This window comes from Aegilops tauschii, chromosome 7 (genome assembly GCF_002575655.3).
Source record: "Aegilops tauschii subsp. strangulata cultivar AL8/78 chromosome 7, Aet v6.0, whole genome shotgun sequence".
Classification (NCBI taxonomy): Eukaryota; Viridiplantae; Streptophyta; class Magnoliopsida; order Poales; family Poaceae; genus Aegilops; species Aegilops tauschii.
This window is the reverse complement of record NC_053041.3, coordinates 182,271,031-182,285,076: the sequence shown is the minus strand read 5'-3', so window position 1 is coordinate 182,285,076 and position 14,046 is coordinate 182,271,031. Positions and strand designations below refer to the sequence as shown.

The 14,046-nt window shown below is 47.9% G+C and overlaps 1 protein-coding gene across 1 annotated transcript; it reads left to right on the top strand.

Annotated features, from left to right (window-relative positions):
• The first annotated feature begins 10,859 nt into the window (after positions 1–10,859).
• On the top strand, positions 10,860–12,630 carry LOC109758934 (UDP-glycosyltransferase 89B2). Its single transcript, XM_020317794.4, has one exon. It carries the CDS (start codon positions 10,969–10,971, stop codon positions 12,409–12,411), a length of 1,443 nt encoding a protein of 480 aa, XP_020173383.1. The 5' UTR covers positions 10,860–10,968; the 3' UTR covers positions 12,412–12,630.
• The last annotated feature ends 1,416 nt before the right edge of the window (positions 12,631–14,046 follow it).

The window sequence follows — 14,046 nt, the reverse complement described above, 5'->3', positions numbered from 1 at the left end:
TATACCAATATGACTGAAATGGCAATGCCACAAGTATGTGGTACTATCATTACTATTTTATGTCTTTTGGCACGAACATGTGTATCACTGCGATCGAGATTCATTTTAGGTGCAAGACCATTGAAGGTATTATTCAAATAAACAGAGTAACCATTATTCTCCTTAAATGAATAACCGTATTGCGATAAACATAATCCAATCATGTTTATGCTCGACGCAAACACCAAATAACAATTATTTAGGTTTAACACCAATCTCGATGGCAGAGGGAGCATGCGATGCTTGATCACATCAACCTTGGAAACACTTCCAACACATATCGTCATCTCACCTTTAGGTAGTCTCCGTTTATTCCGCAGCTTTTATTTCGAGTTACTAACACTTAGCAACCGAACCGGTATCTAATACCCTAGTGCTGCTAGGAGTACTAGTAAAGTACACATTCATATAATGTATATCCAATATACTTCTGTCGACCTTGCCTGCCTTCTCATCTACCAAGTATCTAGGGTAGTTCTGCTTCAGTGACCGTTCCCCTCATTACAGAAGCACTTAGTCTCGGGTTTGGGTTCAACCTTGGGTTTCTTCACTAGAGCAGCAACTGATTTGCCGTTTCATGAAGTATCCCTTCTTGCCCTTGCCCTTCTAGAAACTAGTGGTTTTACTAACCATCAACAATTGATGCTCCTTCTTGATTTCTACTTTCGCGGTGTCAAACATCGCGAGTTGCTCAAGGATCATCATGTCTATCCCCGATATGTTATATTTCATCACGAAGCTCTAATAGCTTGGTGGCAGTGACTATGGAGAACCATCACTATCTCATCTGGAAGATTAACTCCCACTCGATTCAAGCGATTGTAGTACTCAGACAATCGGAGCACATGCTCAACGATTGAGCTTTTCTCCCTTAGTTTGCAGGCTTAAGAAACTTGTCAGAGGTCTCATACCTCTTGACGTGGGCACTAGTCTGAAATCCCAATTTCAGTCTTTGGAACATCTCATATGTTCTGCGACATTTCAAAACCGTCTTTGGTGCCACAATTCTAAACCGTTAGCATTACGCACTGAACTATCACGTAGTCATCAAAACGTGTATGTCAGATGTTTCGCAACATCTACAAACGACGCTGAGGTTCAGCACACCGAGCGGTGCATTAAGGACATAAGCCTTCTGTGCAGCAATGAGGACAATCCTCAGTTTACGGACCCAGCCCGCATAATTGCTACTACCAACTTTCAACTAAATTTTCTCTAGGAACATATCTTAAACAGTAGAGCTAAAGCGTAAGCTATGACATAATTTGCAAAGACCTTTTGACTATGTTCATGATAATGAAGTTCATCTGATTATTTAATGAACTCCCACTCAGATAGACATCCCTCTAGTCATCTAAGTGATACATGATCCGAGTCAAACTAGGCCGTGTCCGATCATCACGTGAGACGGACTAGTCATCATCGGTGAACATCTCCATGTTGATCGTATCTACTATACGACTCATGTTCGACCTTTCGATCTCTTGTGTTCCGAGGCCATGTCTGTACATGCTAGGCTCGTCAAGTCAACCTAAGTGTTTCGCATGTGTTCCGAGGCCATGTCTGTACATGCTAGGCTCGTCAACACCCGTTGTATGCGAACGTTAGAATCTATCACACCCGATCGTCACGTGGTGCTTCGAAACAACGAACCTTCGCAACGGTGCACAGTTAGGGGGAACACGTCTCTTGAAATTTTAGTGAGGGATCATCTTATTTATGCTACCGTCGTTCTAAGCAAATAAGATGTAAACATGATAAACATCACATGCAAATCATAAAGTGACATGATATGGCCAATATCATCTTGCGCCTTTTGATCTCCATCTTCGAGGCGCGGCATGATCACCTTTGTCACCGGCATGACACCATGATCTCCATCATCGTGTCTTCATGAAGTTGTCTCGCCAACTATTACTTCTACTACTATGGCTAACGGTTAGCAATAAAGTAAAGTAATTACATGGCGTTTTCATTGACACACAGGTCATACAATAAATTAAGACAACTCCTATGGCTCCTGCCGGTTGTCATACTCATCGACATGCAAGTCGTGATTCCTATTACAAGAACATGATCAATCTCATACATCACATATATCATTCATCACATCCTTTTGGCCATATCACATCACATAGCATACCCTGCAAAAACAAGTTAGACGTCCTCTAATTGTTGTTGCATGTTTTACGTGGCTGCTATGGGATTCTAGCAAGAACGTTTCTTACCTACGCAAAAGCCACAACGTGATATGCCAATTTCTATTTACCCTTCATAAGGACCCTTTTCATCGAATCCGATCCGACTAAAGTGGGAGAGACAGACACCCGCTAGCCACCTTATGCAACTAGTGCATGTCAGTCGGTGGAACCTGTCTCACGTAAGAGTACGTGTAAGGTCGGTCCGGGCCGCTTCATCCCACGATGCCGCCGAATCAAGATAAGACTATTAACGGCAAGTAAATTGACAAAATCGACGCCCACAACTACTTTGTGTTCTACTCGTGCATAGAAACTACGCATAGACCTAGCTCATGATGCCACTGTTGGGGAACGTAGTAGAAATTCAAAATTTTCTACGCATCACCAAGATCAATCTATGGAGTTTACTAGCAACGAGAGGGAAGGAGTGCATCTACATACCCTTGTAGATCGCGAGCGGAAGCGTTCAAGAGAACGGGGTTGATGGAGTCGTACTCGTCGTGATCCAAATCACCGATGATCCTAGCGCCGAACGGACGGCACCTCCGCGTTCAACACACGTACGGAGCGGGGACGTCTCCTCCTTCTTGATCCAGCAAGGGGGGGGGGAGAGGTTGATGGAGATCCAGCAGCACGACGGTGTGGTGGTGGAAGTAGCGGGATTCCAACAGGGCTTCGCCAAGCGCTGCGGGAGGAGGGAGATGTGTCACGGGAGGGAGAGGGAGGCGCCAGGGCTTAGGTATTGCTGCCCTCCCCCCCCCACTATATATAGGGCCAAGGGAGAGAGGGGGCACAGCCTTGGCCCTTCCTCCAAGGAAGGGTGCGGCCAGGGAGGAGTCCATCCTCCCCAAGGCACCTCGGAGGTGCCTTCCCCCTTTAGGACTCTCTCTTTCCCTTATCTCTTGGCGCATGGGCCTCTTGGGGCTGGTGCCCTTGGCCCATATAGGCCAAGGCGCACACCCCTACAGCCCATGTGGCCCCCCGGGGCTGGTGGACCCCCTTGGTGGACCCCCGGACCCCTTTCGGCACTCCCAGTACAATACCGATAATGCGCGAAACTTTTCCGGCGACCAAAATAAGACTTTCCATATATAAATCTTTACCTCCGGACCATTCCGGAACTCCTCGTGACGTCCGGGATCTCATCCGGGACTCCGAACAACTTTAGGGTTACCGCATACTAATATCTCTACAACCCTAGCGTCACCGAACCTTAAGTGTGTAGACCCTACGGGTTCGGGAGACACGCAGACATGACCGAGACGACTCTCCGGTCAATAACCAACAGCGGGATCTGGATACCCATGTTGGCTCCCACATACTCCTCGATGATCTCATCGGATGAACCACGATGTCGAGGATTCAATCAATCCCGTATACAATTCCCTTTGTCTATCGGTATGTTACTTGCCCGAGATTCGATCGTCGGTATCCCGATACCTTGTTCAATCTCATTACCGGCAAGTCTCTTTACTCGTTCCGTAACACATCATCCCGTGATCAACTCCTTGGTCACATTGTGCACATTATGATGATGTCCTACCGAGTGGGCCCAGAGATACCTCTCCGTTTACACGGAGTGACAAATCCCAGTCTCGATTCGTGCCAACTCAACAGACACTTTCGAAGATACCTGTAGTGCACCTTTATAGCCACCCAGTTACGTTGTGATGTTTGGTACACCCAAAGCATTCCTACGGTATCCGGGAGTTGCACAATCTCATGGTCTAAGGAAATGATACTTGACATTAGAAAAGCTCTTAGCAAACGAACTACACGATCTTGTGCTAGGCTTAGGATTGGGTCTTGTCCATCACATCATTCTCCTAATGATGTGATCCCGTTATCAACGACATCCAATGTCCATGGTCAGGAAACCGTAACCATCTATTGATCAACGAGCTAGTCAACTAGAGGCTTACTAGGGACATGGTGTTGTCTATGTATCCACACATGTATCTGAGTTTCCTATCAATACAATTCTAGCATGGATAATAAACGATTATCATGAACAAGGAAATATAATAATAACCAATTTATTATTGCCTCTAGGGCATACTTCCAACACCTCCGTTTCTAAATATAAGTCTTTGTAGAGATTGCACCATGGACTACATACGGATGTATATAGATGCATTTTAAGTGTAGATTCACTCATTTTGTTCCGTATGTGGTCCATAGTGAAATCTCTTCAAAGACTTATATTTAGGAACGGAGGGAGTAGTTGATTATGCCATTGATATGAGTAAATATGAGACCTAAGTGTTATTGTGAATATAGTTAGTCATATTTTTTGCTGAAAACTTGAATGCTGACTTTACATATTTACAACAACAAGAGCAAACAGAGTTTGTAAAAGTTTTTCTTTATCACTTTCAGTTCATCAACTGAATTGCTTGAGGACAAGCAAAGGTTTAAGCTTGGGGGAGTTGATACGTCTCCGTCGTATCTACTTTTCCAAACATTTTTGCCCTTGTTTTGGACTCTAACTTGCATGATTTGAATGGAACTAACCCGGACTGACAATGTTTTCAGCAGAATTGCCATGGTGTTATTTATGTGCAGAAACAAAAGTTCTCGGAATGACCTGAAACTCCACGGAGATTTTTTTGGAAATAATAAAAAATATTGGCGAAAGAATCAAGGCCAGGGGGCCCACACCCTTGCCATGAGGGTGGGGGTGCGCCTGCCCCCTGGGCGCGCCCCCTGCCTCGTGGGCCCCCTAGAGCTCCACCGACCTCAACTCCAACTCCATATATTCGTGTTCGGGGAGAAAAAAATCAGAGAGAAAGATTCATCACGTTTTACGATACGGAGCCGCCGCCAAGCCCTAAACTCTCTCGGGAGGGCTGATCTGGAGTCCGTTCGGGGCTCCGGAGAGGGGAATCCGTCGCCATCGTCATCATCAACCATCCTCCATCACCAATTTCATGATGCTCACCGCCATGCGTGAGTAATTCCATCGTAGGCTTGCTGGACGGTGATGGGTTGGATGAGATTTATCATGTAATCGAGTTAGTTTTGTTAGGGTTTGATCCCTAGTATCCACTCTGTTCTGAGATTGATGTTGCTATGACTTTGCTATGCTTAATGCTTGTCACTAGGGCCCGAGTGCCATGATTTCAGATCTGAACCTATTATGTTTCATGAATATATGTGAGTTCTTGATCCTATCTTGCAAGTCTATAGTCACCTACTATGTGTTATGATCCGGCAACCCCGAAGTGACAATAATCGGGACCACTCCCGATGATGACCATAGTTTGAGGAGTTCATGTATTCACTATGTGTTAATGATTTGGTCCGGTACTCTATTAAAAGGAGGCCTTAATATACCTTAGTTTCCGCTAGGACCCCGCTGCCACGGGAGGGTAGGACAAAAGATGTCATGCAAGTTCTTTTCCATAAGCACGTATGGCTATATTCGGAATACATGCCTACATTACATTGATGAATTGGAGCTAGTTCTGTGTCACCCTATGTTATGATTGTTACATGATGAACCGCATCCGGCATAATTCTCCATCACCGATCCAATGCCTACGAGCTTTTCACATATTGTTCTCCGCTTATTTACTTTTCCGTTGCTACTGTTACAATCACCACAAAACCCAAAAATATTACTTTTGCTATCGTCACCGTTACTTCCATACTACTTTGCTACTAAATACTTTGCTGCAGATACTAAGTTATCCAGGTGTGGTTGAATTGACAACTCAACTGCTAATACTTGAGAATATTCTTTGGCTCCCCTTGTGTCGAATCAATAAATTTGGGTTGAATACTCTACCCTCAAAAACTGTTGCGATCCCCTATACTTGTGGGTTATCAATGTTGGACAAGAAAGACAACGTAATGGGTCATGTTTTCTTATATCTGAAATAAAGTATATTGTCATGGATCATCCAACATGTTGAGCTTGCCTTTCTCCCTCATGCTAGTCAATTCTTTGCACCAAGTAGAAATACTACTTGTGCTTCCAAATACCCTTAAAACCAGTTTTGCCATGAGAGTCCACCATGTCTACCTATGGATTGAGTAAGATTCTTCAAGTAAGTTGTCATCGGTGCAAGCAATAAAAATTGCTCTTTAAATATGTATGATTTATTAGTGGGAGAAAATAAGCTTTATACGATCTTGTGATGTGGAAGAAATAAAAGCGACAGACTGCATAATAAAGGTCCATATCACAAGTGGCAATATAAAGTGACGTTCTTTCGCATTAAGATTTTGTGCATCCAACCCTGAAAGTGCATGACAACCTCTGCTTCCCTCTGCAAAGGGCCTATCTTTTACTTTTATCTTCTACCTTATGCAAGAGTCATGGTGATCTTCACCTTTCCTTTTTATATTTTATCCTTTGGCAAGCACAGTGTGTTGGAAAGATCCAGATATATATATATATATATATATATATATATATATATATATATATATATATATATATATATATAATTGGATGTAAGTTAGCATGAGCTATTATTGTTGACATTACCCTTGAGGTAAAAGGTTGGGAGGCGAAACTATAAGCCCCTATCTTTCTCTGTGTCCGATTAAAACTCCGTAACCACAAGTATTGCGTGAGTGTTAGCAATTGTGAAAGACTAAATGATAGTTGAGTATGTGGACTTGCTGAAAAGCTCTTATATTGACTCTTTCTGATGTTATGATAAATTGCAATTGCCTCAATGACTGAGATTATCGTTTGTTAGTTCTCAATGAAGTTTCTGATTCATACTTGACATTGTGGATAGATTGTTACTTTAGCATAAGAAATAATATGGCAATATCCATATATGTTGTTGTTATAAGAATGATCATGATGTCCTCATGTCCGTATTTTATTTTATCGACACCTCTATCTCTAAACATGTGGACATATTTATCGTTATCGGCTTCCGCTTGAGGACAAGCGAGGTCTAAGCTTGGGGGAATTGATACGTCCATTTTGCATCATGCTTTTATATTGATATTTATTGCATTATGGGCTATTATTACACATTATGTCACAATACTTATGCCTATTCTCTCTTATTTTATAAGGTTTAAATGAAGAGGGAGAATGACGACAGCTGGAATTCTGGGCTGGAAAAGGAGCAAATATTAAAGACCTATTCTGCATAACTCCAAAAGTCCTGAAACTCCACGGAAGTTATTTTTGGAAATAATAAAAAATACTGGACGAAGAAAATACCAGAGGGGGGCCACACCCTGGCCACGAGGGTGGGAGGCGCTCCCTACCCCCCTGGGCGCGCCCCCTGCCTCGTGGGCCCCCTGGTGGCCCTCCGGTGTCCATCTTCTGCTATATGAAGTCTTTCATCCGAGAAAAAATCACAAGCAAGCTTTCGGGACGAGACTCCGCCGCCACGAGGCGGAACCTTGGCGGAACCAATCTAGGGCTCCGGCGGAGCTGTTCTGCCGGGGAAACTTCCCTCCGGGAGGGGGAAATCATCGCCATCGTCATCACCAACGCTCCTCTCATCGGGAGGGGGCCAATCTCCATCAACATCTTCACCAGCACCATCTCCTCTCAAACCCTAGTTCACCTCTTGTATCCAATTCTTGTCTCTAAGTCTGGGATTGGTACCTGTAGGTCGCTAGTAGTGTTGATTACTCCTTGTAGTTGATGCTAGTTGGTTTACTTGGTGGAAGATCATATGTTCAGATCCATTATGCATATTAATACCCCTCTGATTATGAACATGAATATGCTTTGTGAGTAGTTACGCTTGTTCCTGAGGACATGGGAGAAGTCTTGCTATTAGTAGTCATGTGAATTTGGTATTCGTTCGATATTTTGATGAGATGTATGTTGTCTCTCCTCTAGTGGTGTTATGTGAACGTCGACTATATGACACTTCACCATTGTTTGGGCCTAGAGGAAGGCATTGGGAAGTAATAAGTAGATGATGGGTTGCTAGAGTGACAGAAGCTTAAACCCTAGTTTATGCGTTGCTTCGTAAGGGGCTGATTTGGATCCATATGTCTCATGCTATGGTTAGGTTTACCTTAATACTTCTTTTGTAGTTGCGGATGCTTGCAATAGGAGTTAATCATAAGTGGGATGCCCGTCCAAGTAAGGACAGCACCCAAGCACCGGTCCACCCACATATCAAATTATCAAAGTACCGAACGCGAATCATATGAACGTGATGAAAACTAGCTTGACGATAATTCCCATGTGTCCTCGGGAGCGCTTTACTCTATATAAGAGTTTGTCCAGGCTTGTCCTTTGCTATAAAAAGGATTGGACCATCTTGCTGCACTTTATTTACACTTGTTACTTGTTACCCGTTACAAATTACCTTATCACAAAACTATCTGTTACCGACAATTTTAGTGCTTGCAGAGAATACCTTGCTGAAAACCGCTTATCATTTCCTTCTGCTTCTCGTTGGGTTCGACACTCTTACTTATCGAAAGGACTACGATAGATCCCCTATACTTGTGGGTCATCAATAATCCACCTCGGTCATATCGTAGCGGTGCTTAGGCGAAGCCCTGCGTCGGTAGCATCATCATCACCGTCATCACGCCGTCGTGCTGACGGAACTCTCCCTCGAAGCTCTGCTGGATCGTGAGTTCGTGGGACGTCACCGAGCTGAACGTGTGCTGAACTCGGAGGTGCCGTGTGTTCGGTACTTGGATCGGTCGGATCGTGAAGACGTACGACTAAATCAACCGCGTTGTCATAACGCTTCCGCTTACGGTCTACGAGGGTACGTATACGACACTCTTCACTCTCGTTGCTATGCATCACCATGATCTTGCGTGTGCGTAGGAATTTTTTTGAAATTACTGCGTTCCCCAACACACCCTTCTCGCTGCACTCGTCGTCTGGCTCACAATGGCCACCGCCGTCTCGTCGCTCCACTCATAACATCACATAGCAGCAGCCTTCGGTCCAGGGGTGGAGCTAGGATTTAGGCATAGGGGGGCCAAACGGCGACGAAGCCAGCAAATATTATGGCTCGCATACTACCCAATAGTTTATACTCAAGTGTCATTGGCATGAAACTTAGCTTGGACACATAAGTTTTCTTTTTGGCAGCTGGAGCGTGTGTAGTGATAGCTAATATTGGTCAATAATTCCACATACGCACCAAAAAGACGAAGTTGATAATCAAACTACTATAAAATACGACATGAAACGACATGCTAATAAACATTGTCATATGGAAATTTAAGATATACGAAGAAGAATAATCATGTATTGTCACATGGTTGGCTTTTAACTTGCATTTATATAAGTTTGAATGAGAAATCATCGCTTGTTGTATAGGAAATTTTATCGTTTAGTTAGCAAAAATTGATCAAGGTTGCTAGAATACATACCTAGAGAACCAAATCCGCCCCTCCTGACCCCCTTTGCCCGTTTGCTGCTAGGTCCAAGTAGATCGGCTAGTCATCATTGGCGGGCATATGCCACAACCATAATTGTTTACGGATGCTCGACCAAGCTTTCGAACTATTGTGGGTGCCTCTGCTAGTTCGTTGGCCGTAGCATGAAGAATTGGTGGGTGAAGCGACCCGTGTCGCCGTATGAATCACATCTTTAGATCAAAGACCAGAAGCAGGCTCTTTCGCAAAAAAAAAGAAAAAAAAAAGACCAGAAGCAGGCTGTGAAGGCATAGGACAGTAGGGCTCAGCGCTATATGCACGCACACGCTAATCACAGAGATTTTTTAGGCTAATCACAGAGATAATGCCCACCACCAGGAGATTTAGTGGAGGCCCATGATGCAATCTGTCTTGGCATGATAGAAAACGATTAATTTGTGGGCTTTGTATGTGGGCCTTTTTTCTTTTCTTCCAGTATTCACGTAAGATAGGGTGGGCTGACAACGTTGTGCATGCAAATCCTATCGCAAATTAACCGCTGATACGTGATGTTCGCTCGATCGTTGGGGGGGGGGGGCTGGCCCCTGCTCGTCCTCCTGGCTCCGCCACTGCTTCGGTCTCTCGTTCTCCACTTGCAGGAAGCAGTCACCTCATCGCAACAACATTCGTCGTTCCACGTCCACCGTCAGAGCATCATCATGGCCACCACCTCAACAACACACTTGTCTTGCAACATTCGGCAGCCTCTCGTCGCGACCCACGGCCAGCATGCAATAGCGAGAGATGGTGGTGTCCATCGCTTTAACATCGGCTGCACCATGCAACAGCCCCCTACAACATCTTTGACACCCCTTGCAGCAGGTCGCCTGCAGCACCTTCGGTGTCATATGTCGCTTGATGATATGTCTAAAATGTGTCTATACTTTTTTCTATAGTCATGCTAAATTTATATCATTATTGCATCACTTTGGCATATTATTTATTAATTTATTATGCTAACCAATTAATAAAGTGCCCAATGTCAGTCGTTGTTTCTGCATTTTTTTTTTGGAATTTACAGAAATATAGTTTGTCGGGGACAAAAAAGCAAGCATTTTCTTTTTTTGAGAAGTTTTAAGACATGAGAGCCAACCTGGGCAAGAGCCCACCCGGAGGGGGCCAACCATGTCTCCATGGAGCCGTTGGAGTACAAAGTCAAGAACGAATCTATCGATATCTCGATCAAACGTGAAAAAAAAGGATTAAGTACAATATTTCGGCTGAGCTTGGACCTAGACTTTTTTTTTTTTTGATAGAGAGGGAGACGGGCGACCAAACACCGCAGACGTCGCACCCCACCCCACCCCAGGTCACAATTCACCGCGACACCACCACTGCCACCATAGCAATGGCCACCGGCGCCACCAGCGATAGCTCCACCGCTCCGGCGCCCCACGTCCTGGTCGTCCCGTACCCGGCGCAGGGCCACACGATCCCGCTCCTCGACCTCGTCGGCCTCCTCGCGGCCCGCGGGCTCCGCCTCACCGTCGTCGCCACGCCCGGCACCGCGCCGCTCCTCGCGCCCCTCCTCGCCGCGCATCCGGGCGGCGCCGTCCGCGCGCTCACTCTCCCGTTCCCCTCCCACCCGGCCTTCCCCGCCGGCGTCGAGAGCGCCAAGGGGTGCCCGCCCGTGCTCTTCGGCGCGCTCATCGTCGCCTTCGCGGGGCTCCGTGGCCCGCTCGGCTCCTGGGTGCGCGCCCGCGCGGGCACCCCGGACCGCGTCGTCGCCATACTCTCCGACTTCTTCTGCGGGTGGACGCAGCCGCTCGCCGCCGAGCTCGGCCTCCCTCGCGTCGCGTTCTCGTCCTCTGCTGCTTACGCCACCGCCGTGCTCCACTCGCTCCTGCGCCGGCTGCCCAGCCGCGAGGACGAGAGCGACGACGAGTGCCCGATCGCCTTCCCGGATCTCCCGGGCGCCCCGGTGTACCCGTGGCGGCAGCTCAGCCTGCTCTACCGGACGTACAAGGAGGGCGACGAGGTTACGGAGGGGGTCAGGAGGAACTTCCTCTGGAACCTGGATTGCTCGGCGTTCGTGTCGAACACGTTCCGGCGGCTCGAGGGGCGGTACCTGGAGGCGCCTCCGGCGGACCTGGGCTTCCGGCGCGTGCGCGCGGTGGGGCCGCTGGCGCCGGAGGCCGACGCCGCGGGCAACCGCGGCGGGGAGACGGCGGTGGCCGCGGCCGACCTGTGCGCCTGGCTCGACAAGTTCGAGGACAGATCCGTCGTGTACATCAGCTTCGGGAGCATGGCGGTGCTGCAGCCAGCTCACGCGGCGGCGCTGGCCGCCGCCCTGGAGAAGACAGGCGCGGCGTTCGTGTGGGCGGTCGGCCCTGCGACGCTCCCGGACGGGTTCGAGGAGCGCGCGGCGGCGGGCGGCAGGGGCACGGTGATCCGCGGGTGGGCGCCGCAGGTGGCCGCGCTGCGGCACCGGGCGGTGGGCTGGTTCGTGACGCACTGCGGGTGGAACTCGGTGCTGGAGTCCGCGGCGGCCGGGGTGACCATCCTGGCGTGGCCGATGACGTCCGACCAGTTCGTGAACGCGCGGCTGCTCGTGGAGGAGCTGCGCGCCGCCGTGCCGTTCTGCTGGGGCGGCGTCGCCACGCCGCCGAGCGCCGACGAGCTGGTGAACGTGCTCGAGTCGACCGTCGTGGGGAAGGGGCGGGAGTGGGGCGACGTGGCCGCGCGGGCCAGGGAGCTGGCCGAGGAGGCCGCGGCGGCGGTGCGCGAAGGCGGCAGCTCGTGGCGGGAGGTGGAGGAGCTGGCGCGGGAGCTTCGCGAGCTCGGGAGATAGCAGGTGAAGCGACGCCATAGAAATCACAGATCTCCGCTGTAAAATGTACAGAAAGTTCAGCAGTTGCCATACATCATATTTTTCTTGTGCATTCACGATCCGCTGTAAAATGTACAGAAAGTTGAGTATCGCGGCAGTGCTGCGGGGATTTGGAAATTGAAAAGCCGTGAGCATCTGGATAAGCTATCAACATGTTACCAGAGAGTAACATTTGGACATTTATCCTGCTATTTCTATTTTCAGAGGGGGGCGATATCCTAATCCTACTGCTGCTAGTCTATGAAAGATGGTAAATGAGATGTTTTTGTTTTATATTTGAAACCTTCGAGGTGACTGAAAACGATCTTCACGCCGAAACATCTAAAAAAGCAATTGTAGTGAACAAACCTGCAAGCACGGAACGACACGGGCCATCTGGGATTATGGAGCATCATCAAAAATCGAATGTGTGAAGATCCAATGGTGATTGCGAGCGTGTTTGATGTCTGCTTTGCGACCTGGCCAGTTATACCTTAAAAGATGTCGCAAACATTGGCGATCAAAACATGAAATTTTGCATACATTGCATATAATGTTACAGGAAGCAAAATATATGGCAGGTCTTATTCAGTTGTAGAACCGTACTACAGGAGAAGTGGATAGGCGGACAACAGCATACACGCAAACCTGATACTCAACTTTATAGACGATCAAATAATAGGCAGCAACAAACAGGGTGGCCTCGCTTCATACATAAGCAACTGCATCAAACACCGCTACCGTCTTGTCTGAAGGCAGGGCCAGCATTTCCTCCTGCGCCTGGAATCTCCACCTCCGGCATCTGCATCCTCTCCGCCAAGGTTTCCATCCCCATGTGCGACCACAGGAGCCAAACGAAGGTGAGCAGCTCCCCGCCAGTGCCCAAGCTCTTAGCGTGTAGGCGCCCCCGGCATCTGCTGGCAGAGTAGCAGAGCATCTCCACCCACACGGCTTCGATCACCTCCCACATTTTCTTCTCATCCTCTAACCCCAAGAGCCCTTTAGCAAGAATCCAGGCGTCATGTACGAGACCTTCTTCGGCTGGTGACGTCTCCATCTTGGTGAATATTCTCTCTGCAACTGATTTTTCCTCCAGCATCTGTTGCTCTTTTTCTTCTTTTGAATTCATGCAGCGGTACAAGAACCTTCCCAGTCCCATGGCCATGGGTTGCCCCCGCACTCGTTGCTCCACCGGTGGTTGTAGGCCGCACTTGAGAATTTCCTTGAGTTTGTGGTAGGCGGCCGTGAACAGATTCCGCCTTGTGCCGGCCATTAGAATCTCTGGTTTTGCAGACAATAGGTACATCGAGGCTTGCTCCGGTGTACCCCCTAACTCAATTTTCCAGGGGTATTCTTGACCCCCGCCATCTATTTTTTCTCCGGCCCGCCGCTGCCCATATCCAAGCCCCGTAGCCCATATCCAAACCCTGTATAACCCGTATGACCCATACGTATGTATACGGTGACATCCCGAAAAAAAAGGATGACACGACCCCACGACCAGGTAAGACGTGCCGACGGCCGATCCATCAATCACGCAGCTCAATCAATCACGCAGATCCATCATTCACGCAGCTCCTCCATCATTCTGGTGAGGTTCTCTAGGAATATCGGCGG

Bases quoted from the DNA above. Each gene is read 5' to 3' on its own strand.
- LOC109758934 (XM_020317794.4), top strand. From the start codon at position 10,969: ATGGCCACCGGCGCCACCAGCGATAGCTCCACCGCTCCGGCGCCCCAC.